Below are 18,795 nucleotides of genomic sequence, written 5' to 3'. Positions count from 1 at the left end.
GCCAGAGTAAATGAGCTAAAATGCTGCTGATTGGTCCTGGTATAAAATCACCTGTTTCTTGAGTGAGCCCTTCTGACTGTTTGCTTTGCATGGCATGTTTCTGCCAGGATGTGCTACATGGAAAATTTGTATTTGCTTGCAGTAATTTCAGTAATTTTGCAGTATTGTGTTGAATTACCCCTACTTCTCCCTCTCCCCCTTCACCCAAGGAAAACAAGCAAAATACAAACAAAAGCAAATTTGCTCAGTTCAGTACAGCAGACTTCCTGAGGACTAGGCAGGGCACAGACAGTGGGCAGAGTACATGAGGATGACTTAGACTGACAAGGCGTGAATGCTGCTCTCCACAAAGTCGCCGTGACCAATCCAAGTGCTGCGATTTGATGCATTGCCCCCACTGGCTCCAGTTCTCATCCCTTCCTTGCAGACAGCAGAGCAAGTTTGGCAGAGCAGGATGCTTGAGCTTTGGAGGGTGGACTTGTGCAGACACACCTTTGGCTGAGGTTTGATCCAGAGGCAGGCTCTGAAGATCCCTCAGGGCTGGGGGAGCTGGCACATGAATGCTGCTGAGACAACAAGTGTGAACCAACCTCACACTGCTGGGTGTTGGTGGGCATTTATCCAAGGCATTTGTTTACCAGGGACATCTTAGGAGAGGAGTTGAATAGTCCTGTAGTAAATTTCTCTAGCCAGCGAGGAAAAGGAACTTCTCCAAAGTGCAGACTTGATGGTGGAGTCATCCTTTGCTCAGGGCTGTGCTGTAAGTCTGCCCCGGTTCTGAGTGCTTGGCTGTCATCTGGCCTTTGTGTTAAACAACAGTATTTGCCCAAAAACTAGAGATCAAGAATGAATCTGTCAAGTTTGGAAGCTTGGAAGCTTTATGGCATCTGCCTTTAGGAACACTTACTGGTGTCCTTCCCATCCTTTCCATCTTTTCTCTCTGGCTTCTGCTTTCATGTCTAAGGATCCCTGAGTGACCCAGACCTGGGGACTCTGTTCTACGCTGGTTGGTGTGGCTGTCCTTGCACTCATGTCCTAGATGTCACAGGAAGGGCCAGCTCCTCTGTGACAGGAGTGGAGGTGACTCCCACTGACTCCATTGCAGGAGCTGGTCCATCACCAGAAGCCTTGGCCCAGTGCCTCTGGTGGTTTAATCTGAATTGTGAATGGCCATATAAACAACAAGGAAATATTTTCTTCTCGTCCAAACCTTTTGCATTATCAAAGGCCATAATAAATTGCCAGGGAGCAGAGCATGGAGCACAAAGGAATTGTGTCCAAACTAATTTATTTTTATTATGGGCGTTCATGGTTCAGCTAGCTCTAAGAGCCATCATTTGCTGCTCAGAGCTACTATTTTTTTTTATGCTCTTTTACATACAGACCTCTAGGCACCTCTAGACTTCTTCTACTGTAGCTTTTTATCAGGCTGAGTATGAGAAGACTGTGCTGATTAAAAAGACCACAGTAAAAATAAAAGCTGCTTTTGCTCCACATTAGTGAAACATTTATCTGAACGCAACAAGTAAAAAGATCTTTCCTTTTTTTTTTATCTGAACAATTTCAGATTTTTTATCTGAACAATTATTTCAGCAAAAGCAGAGCAATGGTGAGAAATATGCCCTACAGGCTTCTTTTATTTGACATCCATGACTGGAAAAGCTTTACCTGTGCAGTCTTGAATAATGAAATTTAAAAGCCTTGTGTATCCACAGAGGTATTTTATGCATGTTATTACAACGTGAATAATACTAATTTTAAGATTGCAAAGGTGTTTCACTAATGCAAAAATCTAGCAGTGTGTAGTCTCTTTAAGCTCTCTGGGCAATGCAATGCAGAGTTGAAGGAATTGGTACCTTGTGGGGCTCAGTGTATGTTCCTCACCCTCTCACTTAGTTTGTTGTGTTTGTCTCACTTAATGCAGTTAGGTCATTTGGAAAACAGCATGGATTCTGTCTGGGCTATTCCGTGAACCCAGGCATGGCCTGAAGTAATGAGATCATGTCAGTACCATTACCAATAGTGCAAGTTAGAATTAATTTTAATCTGTGGTCAAAATTCTCATTTTCACAAATATACCGGTAAATCCAGTGGAATGTAATGAATTCAGAAGAGACTTCATAAAGCTTCAGGTCCCAGTGGTGAGGTAGAGCCTCTCCCAGCTGTAGAGACTGTGTTGAAAAGAGACTGATGCATCTTGCTCAGTAAATGGCTGTGAATCCTTAGTAACCTGTAAAAATTTCTGTTGGGTCTCCTTCTGGCAGTCTCTCATCCATCTAAAGATTTTTGCTCCTACATTCCTTAAAGCTGATCATTACTACAAATCCCACAAGCCATATTTTGACCATTTATGGCTCAGGCCTTGATTCAGGTACCCACATAACCACTGAGGACTGCCACTGAGTGATACTCAACTCCTTGACTCCTTGCAGCTTGTTGTCTTTCTTCAACTGCTTTTGTATTTGCTACAAGCTATGTCTGTTTCCAGGGGCTTTTTTTGTTTGTTTTACTTGGTTTGGGGTTTTTTTTTAAGTCTAGAGCAAAACCAATTCTGCTTCATCTGTTGACTGAAATCAGTGAATACCATTTAACGGGAACTCCACTTTTGTCAGGAAAATGCTCATTTGTGTTTGTTGCTCTAGTGTTATTCAAGCAAAAGTCTCTGTATCCTTCATTAGAAAAGCCAGAAATGGGCTGAAAAAACGGAATTGTAGTGGCTGTTGTAATTTTATTAATATTGAAAGTTGGTAGCATAGTATAGATCTACCTTTCAATAAGAAATATTTAGATAAGGCCTTGTTTCTGTCTTTCAATTACAGTGACTTTAGGAGTAGTGATGGGTACCGGATGAGAGGCAAGACTATCATGGAGATGCAGGCTCTGGAAAAGAAACCTGTAGTGTAGATTAGACGAAAGGTCTTTGCCAGACCCTTTAAAACAGTCTGTGAGAACAGGAGCCCTAACGAGAGAGAGTAAGAAAAGTAGTGTAACACCAGGTACTTGTGTTTGTGTTTCATGCTGCAGCCTGTGATCAGTCACTAAAATGCACATACTGCACTAAGAGTTCTCTGACAAGCCTTTCAGTGTAGTAATCTGATATGAGACAGTCATCTCGTGCTGTCAAAATTAATAAGAATTTATTTATAGTATAGATAAGGTTTGGATTTTGATTGCACATTAAAATTGTCCAGACTGTTAATGAGAAGATTGAGTTTAGACTGAGACACCAAAGATGAACAGCCCTTTTTTTGCATGGCATTTCTCTCCTGACCTGTGTCATCTGCACAGCTGTCTTGGGGTGACCCCAAGCTGCAAGTCTTTTCTAAAGCTAAATAAGCTTTTCCTGACACAGGAATTGCTCTTTCTCCATCCTCTGCAGCATTTTGAAGGGGCATGGCTGAAATGCAGCCATGCATGTTTCCTTTCACTGACGCTGTTCTTTTGCCCATGGCAGGATCTGCAGAGAGACATAGAGCAGCACACGGCGGGCGTGGAGTCTGTGTTTAGCATCTGTGAAGTCCTGCTACACGACTCAGATGCGTGTGCTAATGACACAGAGTGTGACTCCATCCAGCAAACCACCAGGAGCTTGGACAGACGGTGGAGAAACATCTGTGCCATGTCTATGGAAAGGCGAATGAAGTACGTCTCTCTTCTTACCCTACAGAAGTCTGTGGCAGCATTTGGAGGAAACGCTGTAGCTGTTGCCACAAGCTGAATTTTGAGGAGGAAGAAAGAATCCAGAGTTGAAAGTTAGCTTGTGATAAAACCTTTCTGTTCTTGCTCTCTCAGAATCGAGGAAACCTGGCGTCTGTGGCAGAGGTTTTTGGATGACTATTCTCGCTTTGAAGATTGGCTAAAAGCATCTGAAAGTATAGCAGCTAGGCCTAATTCTTCAGAGGTTTTGTACACACATGCAAAAGAGGAGCTGAAGAAATTTGAGGTGAATTTTTTAACTTCCTTTTTTATGGTCAGCATCGGGCTGCGGAATACTTACTGTCTGTGCAAAATGCCTGGGTCACTAGAAAACACTATTTTGGCATTGGTAGTATGGGGAACATAAATAATTTTGTGAATGTGCAGCTGCTAGATGTCTGTTTGTCTCCAGAATTTTTTTTTTTTAATGTGGGGAATAAAATGCTCAGAACAGACACTTACAAGTGAAAGCCTTGCTTTTTATAGGCAAGAGACTTTTGTAGTTTGATATTTATTTTTTTCTTTTCCCAGTGAGCTGAGTCTGAGCAGATGGTTTAAAATATGGGTTTTAAAATCTGGATTTAGTTTTGCTGTTGGAAGGTCTGTTTTTAAGGGAGAGTGCATCATCCCTCTTGATGGGTAATATCCACATCCTGACTCTTACCAGGGAATGAGCTCCTCACTTTGCCTTGCAGGCGTTCCAGCGGCAGATCCATGAGCGCCTCACGCAGCTGGAGCTGATCAATAAGCAGTACCGGCGCCTGGCCCGCGAGAACCGCACTGACTCCGCCAGCAAGCTCAAACAGATGGTGCACGAGGGCAACCAGCGCTGGGATAACCTCCAGAAACGAGTCGCTTCCATTCTCAGGAGACTCAAGGTAATGGCACAGTGGGGTGAGAGAGTGAGGAGCACTCACAGGTTTCTGCAGGAATTACCCAAGAGTAAAGCCTACATCAGAGCAACTCCGTGTGTCCTGAGCTACCGGCATAGCAGAGCAGCTCTGGAAGAGTCACCAAGTACACGGTTTAAACCTGACCTTGGTAGATTGGTTCTTGGTAGCTGAAGAAAAGCTTAAAGCAGATTTTGGGAGGTCAGTTGCAGTACTCACTGCTCCTATCACACTTTCCTCTTACCTTCTTGTAATGGGTGGATGTGTTCATGCACTTGCATAGGTAAGAGGCAGAGAGACAAAAGGGCCCCAAGTGCAGGTATGGTTTGGAGTTTCCAAATCAGCTCTACTGTGTGCCAAGTTGTGATTCACCAACAAGGCATTAAACTTGGAGATGTGATGGAAAGGCACAGCTCCTGCTGTGCTCGCTGCCTGATGAGGAATGTTGTTGAAGAGTGTGTTTATGACACATCTTTGAAGTTTCTTGCCCGTCAGTTAAACTGATCTCTGGGCAGATACTCTGTGCTGTGCCCTGGGGGAAACTTGTGACTGCCAGATTTTTAAATACAGCAGTGCTGCAAGCAACTGACAGGGAAAACTGTTAGCTCCCAGAAGTCAGTGGATGAGGCAGTGAGAGCAGTGATGGGGTTTGATCTGTGCAGCTACAAATTGTTGTGTTTGGGATGTTACATGATCCCCTTCCTGAACAGTAAATCCACCCATGAGAACAGGCAAGCTGCATGTCTGTTAGCAGCTTCTGTGGGGCGTGCCATGCCAAACAGTGCATTAATTACACTGGCATGGTCATCCATGATGCAGCCTCTCCGTTGTAAAATCAGTAAAAACTGATTTTAATCCCATAGCTTTACTTACTTTAATTAGAGATGGGGTTTGCTTCCTTTGTTTATCTCTGGTTTAAGTTTAGAACAGATTAGATGTTAAGCCTCAGTCCAAGTAACTGTCACTGGTATAATGATGTGGGAGAAGGAATGTGTGGAATCAAGAATATAATTTTATAGAAGCATCTTGAACTGCTAAAATTTTGCTCCCTCTTTTGTACAAATAGTGTACTAGTATAGGGCACAGCTCTAGCATCATCAAAGGAAGAGGACAGGTTTTATATATGGCATGCTGCTTTTTGTATCCTGATGGCCTTTAAGGTGAACAGGAGTTTTTAAATAAAACACTGATTTCAGAGAGCTCCTGTGACCTGTCTCTTCTAGTAGCTGAAGTCATGTAACACTGGCTCCTTTTTTCCATCCAGCACTTCACCAATCGGAGAGATGAGTTTGAGGGGACAAGGGAAAGCATCCTTGTCTGGCTCACAGAAATGGACCTACAGCTGACAAACGTGGAGCACTTCTCAAAAAGTAACTTTGACGACAAAATGCGCCAGTTAAATGTACGTATCCTCATGAAGCAGTTGTTTACTGTAGCCCAGTCATCCTGTTGGGCTGCCCTTGCCTGACAGAGTCGTCTGCTTTTCTGTAACTTCACAATAGCCACCAGATCTCTGTAGGACTATATTTGTTAGAAGACAGCAGTGAATTGTTAAGACATATTGCCTGAATCAAAATTATGTTGTGCGGTATTTAATTCAGATTCAGTGTTCAGGCTCAGTTCTGTCCTGCCATTTTCTCCTGACAATGCGTGACAATGGTATATGGCCTGGAAATGAGCAGATGCTGGTTAACAGTAAGAGCTATATTCCTAAATTCAGGCATTATTTTCTGGCATTATAGTACAACCTCTCCTAGGAGCTCATAGTTTGTAGCTGGGAATTTTAACAGAAATTAGACATCAGGAATGTGCAGTGATTCTGAGGAATATACTAGTTCTTTGCTACATCATATGCTCATTTCTCCTTTCTCCCTGCACTGTTATTCCTTTGGGATGTAGATTTACTGTTGTGTAGGCTGGAGGCCCAAGCAACCAAACAAATTTCTTGGCTACTGAGAAAAAGATAGTATGTACCCAACAGAAAAATGAGCTCTGATTAGCTGAGCTCTCATATCACGATCCCCTGCAGGCTCAGGACACTGCAGCCATATTGATGTACACATGGGTGGAAAATGCCTCTTCATTTGGAACTGTAATTCTGCTGATAAAACAAACCTTTGGACCTCTTGAGTAAAAAGATATTTGCCAAATTAAATTAGACAACAATGTCAATTGCTGCTTGTCTTTTACTACAGTGAGCTAGGAAGCAGGGACAAACCTTAGGCTGGAAAGGGCCAAGGAAGAAGTAATTATTTTTCTTTTATGTTCCAAATAGGGTTTCCAACAGGAAATAACATTAAACACCAATAAGATTGATCAGCTAATCGTTTTTGGGGAGCAGTTGATTCAGAAGAGCGAGCCTTTGGATGCCATCCTGATTGAAGATGAATTGGAAGAACTTCATCGATACTGTCAGGAGGTGTTTGGGCGAGTTGCCCGGTTCCATCAAAGACTGACTTCAAGGGATCCTGTAAGAAGCAACAGTTGTTTCAAAGCTTTGATAAGATTTTGGTGTTTGAATTGCAATGGTTATTTTTGGTTTTGAATTGCAATTGCTTATTCCTAGCAGCTTGACTGAATGGTTTGAGCTCTAAGGGGTTGGGAGCTCTGCAGGAGATGTGCCAGCCTTGCTAAATCTTTGTTGCCAATCCTTTCATGCCTCTCCATCTGCAGAATCTGGAGAGTAATATGGAGGTAGTTCATAAGGTTCAGAATTACATAGTTGTGGCTTGAAGGCTTCAAAATCTTTTTAGGTGTTTCTAATATCACTTGGTTTTCTTTAATATCAATAATATGGTTAGAATATCTCTTTATGTGTTTGTCCACTCCATCTGTCCACCTTTGTTGTGAAAACCCTGAATGGGGAACAGCATGCACTTTGCTTTTCCCTGGGAACTTTCAGATGATTCTCAGTTTACTTGGCCTCAAAAAGAAAGAACATCTGTTAGAAAGCCAGGTAAAGGAAGTAACATGAGCAACTACAAGTGGCTGTTCACTCCTGCCTGAGCATGATTTCCTTACTGTGACCTGTTTAGTCCATTTGGAACTGGGTACTCCTCCTGCAAACTGGACAGATATTGTGGTGGTAGTTGAGTGCCTTGAAAGAACGGAGGTATCTGCTGATGTGAGGGTTGGTTTTGGCAAAAGAGGAAGAAGGCAGAAATTACATCTCCCTTTAATTTTAGCACGTGTCTTGGTTGCTGCATCTCACCACAAATCTGTCTCCAGTAGTACTGTGTGGCTCAATCATGAGCTCATTTAAGATCTCTTGTAAATCTTACTAATATGCAGTAATTGTTACTTATATATAGGGATTGGACGATGAAAAAGATAACTCTGAAAATGAGACAGACCAAGAAGACTCCAGAGAAATCCAGAATGATCCCTGGCACAAGAAGGCCATCACCGAGGGGCCCTCATCCACACAGTCCCTTTGCCACCTTGTGCCCCCTACTCAAGGCCATGAGAGATCAGGCTGTGAGACCCCTGTCAGCGTTGACTCCATCCCACTGGAGTGGGATCACACAGGTGATGTGGGAGGTTCTTCCTCTCATGAAGATGATGAAGAAGCAACATACTACAGTGCTCTGTCAGGTGAGAACCAATGTCCAGCAGTTTGGCTTGACATGGACAGCTGGAGGATGTCCCTGTGTGGGAAGGGAGGGGGATTGAAGTCTTGCTCCCACATTGTTGGTTGGTTTTCAAGTACCATTAATAGATGTGAGCAGGCTCATCTCTTAGATGTCTTGATGAAGGAAATGGTACTGTATAAACCAAGCTTTTATTTTTGGAAACATAAGGTTTTAGAAGCCTTACTGTTTAAGAATGTTTGAAAATGGTACCAGCCACTTACTTTGTTCTTTGTCTTTGCTGTCCCTCATTGTTTCAGTTGTTCTTAATAGTTGGAAAATATTGAATAGTGAGGAAAATGACATTATTCTTTTTTCAGATGTAGAAATCACTGAAAACCCTGAGGCATATCTTAAAATGACCACAAAAACTTTGAAAGCATCTTCTGGTAGGCACCTGCTAATGCATGTGTCTGAACATGGCAATCTCCCTGTGCTGCACGCTATATTCCTCAACCTCTCTCATACGTAATGTCTGACTTCCTGCCTTGTGTGGACACCATGTCTCATCCTGTCATGGTGTTCTTACGCTGCAGTATCCACATGGACATTAAAAGCAGTCAAGAACACACCATTTAGATTTTGCCTGGTAAATGCCAAGGTGGTTAATGTGCATTTCATTGTACTGATCCAAAGTCTTTTGGTTCTTTCTCGGTGGTTTGCTCTGGGTAGTATCAATTTTTGGTTGTTTCTAATTTTGGTCGCCTAATTACTGAGGGCCGTAGCTCCAACTCTGCAAATATTTTTCTGTGGTTTGTGCATGACAGAACTACGTGTGTCCTGTCTGTTAAATCCAGAACATTCTCCAAACCAGGACATGTCTAACTTGTTCCCACTGACATGTTGCAGATGTGTGATAGTTATTGTTGGGATGCAAACTTTACAAAACCACGGTGCAGCCTTGTCTTTTGGTTTTTTTGAATACTCATACCTGTATTCAAACATTTTCCAGAAGAAAACAGAATGTCCCATAACTGCATGGCTCTCATCTCATTACCTTTGAAACACTGTTGATGTTTTGCAAATGTGCATGCTTTGCAAGGAAAGCTGCAAAACTGTCATTTTTATGCCATAACTTGATGCCATTTTATTCAAAGCGCTTTCTAACTTAATACAAAGCAACAGCTTCTTCATGGAGGTGGGATCTTACACTCAAGGTGTGTGATTTTGGTTTTATTTGTTTCAGGAAAGTCTGTTTCAGAAGCTCATCCTTGGCATTCTCCGGGTAGCCCAGTCTGCAGGAAACACAGATATAACCAGGCAGAGATGGTTGGAAATGTGTTGTCTGGACCAGAGACAAGTACTCCCTATAAACCAGACTATGTGAGTTGGAGGCTCTGTGGGCACTCAACCTGTACTACACAGTTTGTTTGTTTGTTGTTCTGTGTAACTCCATCCACTTCCCTTCTCCAGCATCAAGGAAAAGAATAGTTGGGGGGGAATTTTCACTTCATGCAAACTTAAACATTATTTCTGGTGGCTCAGGTTGGACTCCTGGTCAGTCAGTGTCTGGAGGAGCTTCCTTACTCTGTTGTCACAGGACAAGTCTAGGAGAATTTAACCCCCACAAAGGAGAGGGTGTGAATCTCTTGATATATCTCTGATGTATCTCTGATATATCTATACTGATATATCTCCCTTTCCTAAGCAAATTTGAAGGGTCCTTTTCTAACATGTAACACACCATTTAATCAGCTTCTAGGTATTGAAAAATGTGCCAAAATGGCTTATTGTCCATTGCTACCTCAGCCTTGGTGGGTGTTTGCCAGCCATGGCTTCTCCAGCAGCTGCCAGGCTCAGTGGACCTGGACCTGTTGTCAGCACTCTTCCAGACAGGGTGGTACTGGTATCTGGCTGCTTTTGTCATCATTAATCCAGTCTCAGAGCCTTAGAGTCAATATTGCCAAGACCCACAATCCAACAAAGAGCATCAGCAAATATACATTGTCTGGTACATGTAGTGCAAAAGCAATTAATTTGCCATGTCCACTCATGTAGTAACTGGCATCACCATGGTGTGTGTTTGTTTACTGGAAAGGCACAGAGAGCCAGTGTAAACTGTTAGCAAAGCTGCAGAAGCCCAGTGCTAAATCTGACATGCAAGAGCTCAGCAGCAGCCCAGCCACCCCAAAGTAACACAAATTAGGTTGGACCTTTGACATCCTGTTAACCTGCAGGGCTCACCCACCAAAATGTCATTCCAGGTGAAGCAGCTCAGCTCTGCAAGCAGCAGCAGCAGCAAGGAGAAAATTCCATCTGCCAGCATGAGCGATGAGGAGCCCCAGGATGACCAAGAACTTGTGAATATAGCAGCAGCAGAGAAGCAGTCAGGTACAGAGCATTAGGAGTGGCTTTGGGGCTGTGGTGTTTGTCCTGTGACTCTGGAGGGACAAAGCAGAGATGGCACAAAGGCAGCACATTTTCCCAAATAAAAAGTATTTTGCCAAGTTTCACTGAGCTGCCTTCTCACCTGCTTCTGTCCAACCCCTGTGTGCTGTTCTAAGCTTTCACATTTTCTGCCAGAATTGAGATTTTTCTCTCTCATAATATACTTCTATCTCTTGGCTTGTTGCAATAAATGGGAACAATTTCACTTTTGTGTGATGCTGAACACTTCAGAGACTTTTAATCAGAATTCCAGCTGAAGTCTCTGTCTAAAATAAGATTGCTGTGTGGAGTTACTGGCACTCCATAGAACAAGATGCTACAGCTCCCATTTACAGAAATGTTTTGTCAAAGCTGGTAATGTATTCTGTTCTCCAGTGTCTTTACAGTGGTCCTTTCTTGCAAACAGACCAGCAAGCTAGTTCTCTTGACCTTTTAGGACCTCATTCCTGGTTTCAGGTGCTTGAGATTGTAACAAGACATTGTACTGCAATCACAAAAGCAAATAATGTGCTAAAAAGAAGGGTGCAGCTACATGCACCAGCTTACTTAGTTTGTGTCTCTGGTCTCACAGATGGTCCAGGGTTGTGTCCTATACCTGGGATGAATAGGAAAAGCCTGAGAATGGTTTAGATGCGCTTTCAGAAAGTGTTAGTGATCACACAGGTGGCATCTCCGTGCCCTTTAGCACTGAACTGATGAAACATAGAGTCATTAGAATGGTTTGGGTTGGAAGAGACTTTAAAGTCCCTTGGGCAGGGACACCTTCCACCAGACCAGGTTGCTCAAAGCCCCATCCTGCCTGGCCTTGAACACTTCCAGGGATGGGGCATCCACAGCTTCTGTGGGCAACTTGTGCCAGGGCCTCAGCAGCCTCACAGTAAGGAATTTCTTCCTAAGATCCAGTATAAACCTGCCCTCCCTCAGTGTAAAGCCATTATCCCTTGTCCTGTCACTCCACGCCCTTGTCAAAAGTCCTTCTCCAGCTGTCTTGGAGTCCCTACAGGCACTGGAAGTTGCTCTAAGGTCTCCCCAGAGCCTTCTGTTCTACAGGCTGGACAGCCCTAACTCTCAGCCTGTCGTCACAGGGAAGGTGCTTCAGCCCTCTCATCATCTTTGTGGCTTCCTCTGGGCTCCCTCCAGCATCTGCACGCAGACATAAAATACAAACCCAAGTCCTAACTGCTGGATCATATTTGTCCCATGATGGATTTTGGTTTTCACCAAATCACAGCTGGGCTCATTGAATTCTCTCTCCTTAGATTTGGTCTGTACTTCCAAGTGAATTAAAATATCTCCAATTAATGTGATTTAGATTCTCTGTAGCATTGCTACATGGATAACTTGACCAGCAATATGAAATTTAGACACTGCAGAATCTCAAGAAAAGATGTGGCTGAATAAGAGTAATACATTACAGCTATTATTTGGTCTCAAGCAGAATGGAGAATAATTTACTTGCAAAACTTCTTGCATCTGTTTTACATACTCCTTCCTTCACTGAAGATTTAAATGTTTGGTTTTTTATTATTTGCAGGCATTATTGATAGATGGGAGCTCATCCAAGCTCAAGACCTCAGAAATAAACTTAGGATGAAACAGAAATTGCAGCAGTGGCAGCAGCTGGACTCAGACCTCAGTGACATCTCTGCTTGGCTTGATAAAACTGAGCAAGAGCTGGAAGAGCTGCAAAAAGTGAAGCTTCCAACCAGCATGCAGGCATTGGAACAAAAGGTCAAGAAATTGAAAGTAAGTTATGGCATACTGAGAAGAGGGATTTCAAGATGCTGATGATTTTTATCTGTGTGCTCCTGGGATGAGCTGGCAGCATGGATGCCAATAGCAACGTTCCTGTGCCACAGGGTAGCTGAACTGCTCTCAGCTAAGAGGATGAAAGAGGATCTTAGGCAAGGTGCTTCTGTCTTCATATACAGAGATTGGCAGGCAGAAATAAAAACCTCTCCACCTCTCCCTTTCTGTTTTCTTGCACAGTGATAGTGACATCTTTTTCTTGTGCCATTCCCCTATATGCAAACCAGAAACAGATTGAAAATTAGCCAGGTCAACAGGCTGCAAAGTCTAGGTTGATTTTTTTTTTTTAATTGAATCAAGGGCAGGGTGTAATTCCAGCAGGAGACTGACAAAGATCTGCTCTGAAGCTGTGGTTTCTGCAAGTTGAGCCAGCAGGTTACCAGGGCACATGTAAGTGCTGGGGCCCTGGCAATTGGGTAATGAAATGCCTCAGGATGAAGTCTAAGAGAGCAAGTGTTCCTGAAATCTGTGGAAGTGCAAAATCCCTTTGTGCTCACCCCTCACCAGCTGCCCCGTGTGGAGTCACCCTGAGGCTGCTGGTCAGTGTGGTGTCACCCTTGTGGTGATGCTCACAAACAAGACACTGCAGGACAGAGGAGGGATTTCTTAGGCATGCTGAGAGTGTGTTTAAGCCTACATATCCTGGAGTAGTTATTAGGCCAGGGACAATGACTCTGCACTCAGTAAGATTGACTCTGACTCCCTCAGCTAGTCTGGATTAGGCACCAAGCACTAGGAAAGGTTTGGTGTGGTGCCTCCTGAGTGCAGGAAGGTATTTCCCTTCAGCCTGGAGTTGGGTGTCTGACCTCCTCAAGGAGCAGAGCTTCACTTCTTCTCTGTTCTGCATCTGCTTAAGAGGAGTCCAGCTGGCTGTAAATCCCCTTTTCAGACAGTTTGGCTTTATAGGGGCGTTAAAAGAGCCAGTGTACTCTAAGAAGTGAATTTCATGAGGTGTCAGGGCATCCCGATTGCCTGGGATAAGGATAAAGCCAGTCTGCCTGCAGACTGGCTTACTGGTGTTCAGAAGTCTGTGGTGGACTCTTTGCTTTGTCTGATATTAAAAGAAACTTTATTGCCTGGAGGAGGGGGACAGGATCCTTTGATGGGTGAGAAGTAATTTAGACCAGCAGTTTTCAACAAGTGGGACTCAGATCCTGAGAATATAAAGATTGACACTCTTGATAGAAAGGCTGCTGAGAAAAGCAATCTGGGCTGTGTGGCTTGTGGGATTCATCCTGCAGCTCTTACTTTCCCTGCTGCAAGAGCAACCTGGAAAAGATTGAGTACCCTTGATTCAAACTGTAAACTGGAAGGTACAAGGAAGGTATTGTTTGGCATTCTCTTTTTAAAAAAAACCTTCAGGGTTTTTTTTTTAAATTAAAAAACCTACTGGCTCAGCCTTAACATAAAGGTGGTTAGATGATATTACCTTGGCTTTGCAAATTCCATATTATTCCCCATGCAATTCTAAGGGACAGTGGGAAAGCAGGCAGGACTGCCTTTGGGCCTTGACAAGACAGAGAAATGGGCTGACAGAAACTCAGACCAGAGAGAAGAAAAATAATTTCTCTCAATGTGGTGGTGTGGTGTGGGACCAGGGGCCTAGAGGAGGTGGGGAATCTCCATCCTGCAAGATACTGAAAATTTGAGTGGATGAGGCCCTCAGCATCCTGCTCAGAGTTTGAAGTTGGTCCTACTTGAAACAGGAGAACAGAGCACAGACCTCCAGATGTCCCTGTCAGCATTATTCTAGGATTCTAGAATGGCAGAACCTTTATCAATTAGGAGAAAATACCATGTGATGACCTATGGGAGTATTTGTCCAAATGTCAGGGAAAGAGGCAGCTCAGAGGAATTGAAAGGCAGGTGTGGATTAAGTCATGGTGCCTGTGACTTAGGGAGAAGCACAAGCCCAATCACACTTATTTTCTTCAAAGTGAAGGTTTTGGCTTTAAAAAAAACCCAAACATAAACCTACCTTAATGTGTTTCTCAGCAGTATTGAAAAGCCACCAGATTCAAACATCTTCCCCAATACCTGTGACACTTTTGAGTGCATGGTTTTATTGCAAATAAACAACATGTTTTTCATCATTCATAAAAGCTCCTAATCCTCTTTTTCTACCAGGACATGCTTAAAGCATTTGAGAACTACAAAGCAGTGTTGCTTTCTGCTAACCTGAGCAGCAAAGAGTTCCAGAAAGCAGACAGCACAGAGTTCAAGGAGCTGCAGAACAGGCTTCGGAAGGTCAACTTGCATTGGGAGAAAGCAAGTCGTGCACTGGACAGCTGGAGGAAGGGTTTACAGCAAGCCTTACTGCACTGCCAGGTGCATATCACATGCCACCTTGTAAGGGAAAAACTCTGGGATGCTGCTGAGGGGTAGATAAGGGGAGAGGGCAGGTGGGTAAATCCTGTGCATCAGTGAAATGGTCACTCACAATCCAAGACATTTTATTTCCTTATCAAGTTGCCTCTGATGGATTGAAACAGTTTAGTAAAACACCTTTCAAGTGGGTCGTCCGCTTTTGCGACATCGGTGCGATGGTTTAACAAGGTTTCTGTACCCTCACTGATTGTGACTTCGTGGTGGCTCTTCTAATCTGGTCTGGGCATTTTGTTGGTAGGTGAAGGCACTGCAAAGGTGTTTCCTCTCCTATGTGCCAGTGTTTTTGTTTCTCTAGGATTTCCATGACCAGAGCCAAAAACTTATCCTGTGGTTAGCAAGTGCTGAAAGCCGGAGGAATGAAGCACAAATCACAGATCCCAATGCTGATCTCAATACAATACTGGAATGCCAAAAGGAGCTGATGGTAAGTGTAGTCTTAACTGCAGCACCTCAGCTCTCACCACACAGTGAAGAGCAGGATGTTTATGTTTCACAGTGTCTGCAGCCTGTCCTCAGACCTGCTGTACTCAGGCATGTGGGTGGTTTTTGAAACAGACCAAGATATTGCCTGTACAAGGCATTTTTTCCATAATTACATATCATAATTAAGTTTCTTATGAACAGTCTTTATGCTGGAGTTAAGACTTCCAATTTCCAAAGTTTAATGTTCTCTCTATATCAATTACCTGCTGCTAGAACTATTTTTAAATGTTAGTTCAAGCAGGTACAACCAGTCTCTTCAAGAGAACTTCATTTCCTATGTAGCTGTAATAACCATTCATGTGCCTTGTGGATTCTCAGGCAGGTTGTGTTGTTCCTTAAAGCCTTCCAGAGTTCCTCCTTTTGGGAGAACATCTGTAAAGTTGAGGGTAACAGTCTGTTGTGCTGTTTTTTGTTTGTTTGTTCTCAGCAACTGGAGAAAGAGCTGCTGGAGCAACAGCTTAATGTAAACTCCCTCCAAGAGCTCACTGCTTACCTGCTGCTGAAATCAGATGGTGATTACATTGAAGAGGAAGAGAAAGTCCATGTAATTGGAACGAAACTGAAACAGCTGATTGAACAAGTCTCTCATGACTTAAAAACAATGCAAGGGAATCTGGTGAGTTGGAATCTGAATACTTGTTTGTGGATCTTCTTTACTGAAAAGAAGCAGCATATTAAGAGTGAAGGTATTTATAAAAAAACTGACTCAAAGTGTAAATACTTCCACCTTCAGAAGATGAAAAAAGAACAGTTCTGGCTGTAGGAAAAACTTCAACACCACAAGGCTAGTACAGTATTGTAACAGGAGTTGTGCTGCCTCTGTCCTGAAGGGGTTTGAAGAGCAGAGAGGATAAAGCTCTGAGTTAGGCTTTTGGTCAGGTCTCATAGCTGGCCTTGCTTTGAGCAGGAGGTTGGACTAGATGAACTTCCTGGCATCCCTTCCAACCCGAATTTCTGTGATCCAAACCAGCTATCAGGCTAGGAGTGTGTAATGAACACACAGGAGCTGAAGTTCATAGCAGTGGGTTGCTCATCCTGAGGCCTGTCAGATAGAGAGATTTTCAAGTTAATACCTGTGTGCACCCATTCCATTGTAATTCCTTCAGACTGGGCACTGTAAAACATTTCTTTATTCTGGGGAACTGGTTATGCTCATGTAAAGGAGCAGTGGGCTGTGCACCTACAGAGGCAGTGAAAGGTGGTTCTTTGCACTTCATTTGTTGTCAGTTTTGAATGTGCATTTTAAAGAGGAAGGTGCTGTTATCTTTTAGGATACCAAAACATTCCTGCTAGTTCCAGATGACTTGGACTCAGGAGTCTATAATCCAGAAGAAGAGAAATCCAGCCCTGCTGTGAAGAAGGCAAGTATTTTTTTTCTAATAATTTGCTATCAGCATATAGTGTATTTTGCCACATTTACTGTGGAAGTTCCTCAAATATAATCATTTTAGCTTTTAGGTCCGTGTACCTTATTACAGCATTTACAATCAGACCTTAAAGTCTACAGCTCTCTTTTCTGAGAAAGAGAAATTCCTGGTTGTTTCTGAAATCTGGACACTAAAAGCTATTTCTCTCAACAGATGGCCCTCAGGAGAACTGCTGATGGCAGAAATGGCAGCAGCACAAGGTATTATTTTATATTTGCCTGATCTTTTGAAAAATAGTGAATATGGCAGAGATGAGCTGTGTGCCAGCACAAACCTGGGCAACTGTTCCTTGTAGGTTGACACATGGGTGGAGGTGATTTCTGCCTACCTGTAGTGTCCCCTACCAGCTCTGGGCTGCTCTTCAGGGAATGGTGTCCTTTAGCATTCCTGCTCCAGGACCTCTGCAATGATGTGCAACCCTGGCTTGAGAAAATAATTTTTGTGCCAAATGGGAGGATATTTTATGTTTAAATCCTTCTTTAATTCCACCAGCATGCTTGGAAAAAGAAACTTGCCCCTGAGAGTCACTTAGTACAAACAGACCATGAAGGACAAAGGGAGAACATAACCTGTTCAAAGGGTAGATCTCAGTAATGCCAGGGCAGAGAAGAACCTCATCAGTGTGAGCGATGTCTTTCCTTTGTGCTTTGACACCTATTTGGAATGGTCTGTTTGCCTCCTGGGAAAAGTTAAGCTTGCATCTGAAAATAGGGTAAGAAACCTTGTTTAACTCAAACCCTGAAGTGCCTGTTGCTCTTTGTTTCTCCTTTTCAGGAGCGAAAGCCATCCACAACCTGTGCAGGCAAACCCTCGGTCTCCCTCTTTCTTCTACCGAGTGTTACGAGCAGCTTTACCCCTCCAGTTGTTCTTCCTGCTGCTTTTGCTCCTGGCTTGCATGATCCCCTCCTCTGAGGAAGACTACAGCTGCACCCAGGCCAACAACTTTGCCCGCTCCTTCTACCCCATGCTGCGCTACACCAACGGGCCCCCCCCGACCTAGGGCACCCTGCAGTCACACCAAAACACTCTGGGGTGGTGCTTTTTTCTCCACGCTGCTCTAGCATCAATCAAGCAGCAAATTTCACATCTCAAAATGTATATCTTGACAAAATTTCAGCGTTCTTTTTGTACGGAAAACAAAACTTTTTCTATAGGTTTGTTTTTTTTTTAAACTGTAAGCAACACACTTTATACTTTGATGCAATAGATACACTATTTTATAGGGGCAGTGCTCTTAAGCTTACAAGGTGTTTGGATACTGAGTTCTTAGATGCAGAAATGACATCACAGTAATCTTAAACATAGCAGTCTGTCTTGGGTTAGCATGACAAACAAGCAGGTGAAGAGGGACTTCATTTAACATCATTTCTGCATACACTTCACGTTACTTGTATCTTTTGGTACTGTAATCACTTGGTGGAAGCAAAAAAAATTACTTATTTTTGAATCTTTGTTATTGTATTTTATTCATCTAACACGTTCAATATCATGATGCACATTTGTTTTGTTTGACATAAAGTGTTCTAGTGGTTAGGACTGCTGTGTTGTCTTTTTATACCACCTTTGAAATAAGGAATTGCTGCATTGCATGGAAATGGTTTATAATGCACATATTTTCTAGATGAACATGATTATGTAGACTATCCCTGATGTATACAAATAGTGCAATGACTTTTTTAATGAAAGATTTTTTTTCAGTTTTTAACCTGCTGAATAGTGTACAGTACCTTGGGAGAGAATTGTGCATTTTTATAAGCTTTGTTTTTAAAATTAAACTGGCGCTTGGGCAGTGGCTGGAGAAACACTGTGTACAGTCAGCATTGCCACTGCCCCTCGGTTGTACAGTTTGAGTACTCTCATTAAAATTTTGCCAATGTCTGCAGGACTGTGGGTGTGTCTGGTGGGGGGGATCAGCTTTATATTCCAGCAGTGCTGTCCCTTCCACTCCTGGAAGAGTCAATTGCTTTGCCTGCCAACAGTGATGCTGGAAGAAGCACAACTGCTCCCCTTGCTTGTCAGAGCAAGAGGTCACAAATCCAGCAGTGGGACCTGTGTTCTGTGGCACAGATCCTTTCCTTTGAAACT

General features: G+C 43.2%; 1 protein-coding gene across 4 annotated transcripts in view; it reads left to right on the top strand.

Annotated features, from left to right (window-relative positions):
- Positions 1 to 18,588, top strand: part of SYNE2 (spectrin repeat containing nuclear envelope protein 2) — a 175,665-nt gene extending 157,077 nt beyond the window's left edge. For 3 of the 4 annotated variants that reach the window (XM_069018486.1, XM_069018485.1, XM_069018484.1), the window contains exons 103-118: positions 3,455 to 3,642; positions 3,793 to 3,943; positions 4,392 to 4,574; positions 5,851 to 5,988; positions 6,862 to 7,056; positions 7,898 to 8,180; positions 8,536 to 8,604; positions 9,402 to 9,538; positions 10,420 to 10,546; positions 12,138 to 12,349; positions 14,540 to 14,740; positions 15,096 to 15,224; positions 15,711 to 15,899; positions 16,555 to 16,644; positions 16,864 to 16,910; positions 17,485 to 18,588. In XM_069018486.1, coding sequence (XP_068874587.1) covers positions 3,455 to 3,642; positions 3,793 to 3,943; positions 4,392 to 4,574; positions 5,851 to 5,988; positions 6,862 to 7,056; positions 7,898 to 8,180; positions 8,536 to 8,604; positions 9,402 to 9,538; positions 10,420 to 10,546; positions 12,138 to 12,349; positions 14,540 to 14,740; positions 15,096 to 15,224; positions 15,711 to 15,899; positions 16,555 to 16,644; positions 16,864 to 16,910; positions 17,485 to 17,710 — 2,565 coding nt within the window. In that variant the 3' untranslated portion in view covers positions 17,711 to 18,588. The remainder of the gene's footprint in view (positions 1 to 3,454; positions 3,643 to 3,792; positions 3,944 to 4,391; positions 4,575 to 5,850; positions 5,989 to 6,861; positions 7,057 to 7,897; positions 8,181 to 8,535; positions 8,605 to 9,401; positions 9,539 to 10,419; positions 10,547 to 12,137; positions 12,350 to 14,539; positions 14,741 to 15,095; positions 15,225 to 15,710; positions 15,900 to 16,554; positions 16,645 to 16,863; positions 16,911 to 17,484) is intronic. The other variant, XM_069018487.1, reaches the window with a different exon arrangement.
- Positions 18,589 to 18,795: the final 207 nt, after the last annotated feature.

This window comes from Aphelocoma coerulescens, chromosome 5 (assembly GCF_041296385.1).
Source record: "Aphelocoma coerulescens isolate FSJ_1873_10779 chromosome 5, UR_Acoe_1.0, whole genome shotgun sequence".
Classification (NCBI taxonomy): Eukaryota; Metazoa; Chordata; class Aves; order Passeriformes; family Corvidae; genus Aphelocoma; species Aphelocoma coerulescens.
The sequence above is the reverse complement of the archived record's forward strand: the minus strand, read 5'-3'. Positions and strand labels throughout refer to the sequence as shown.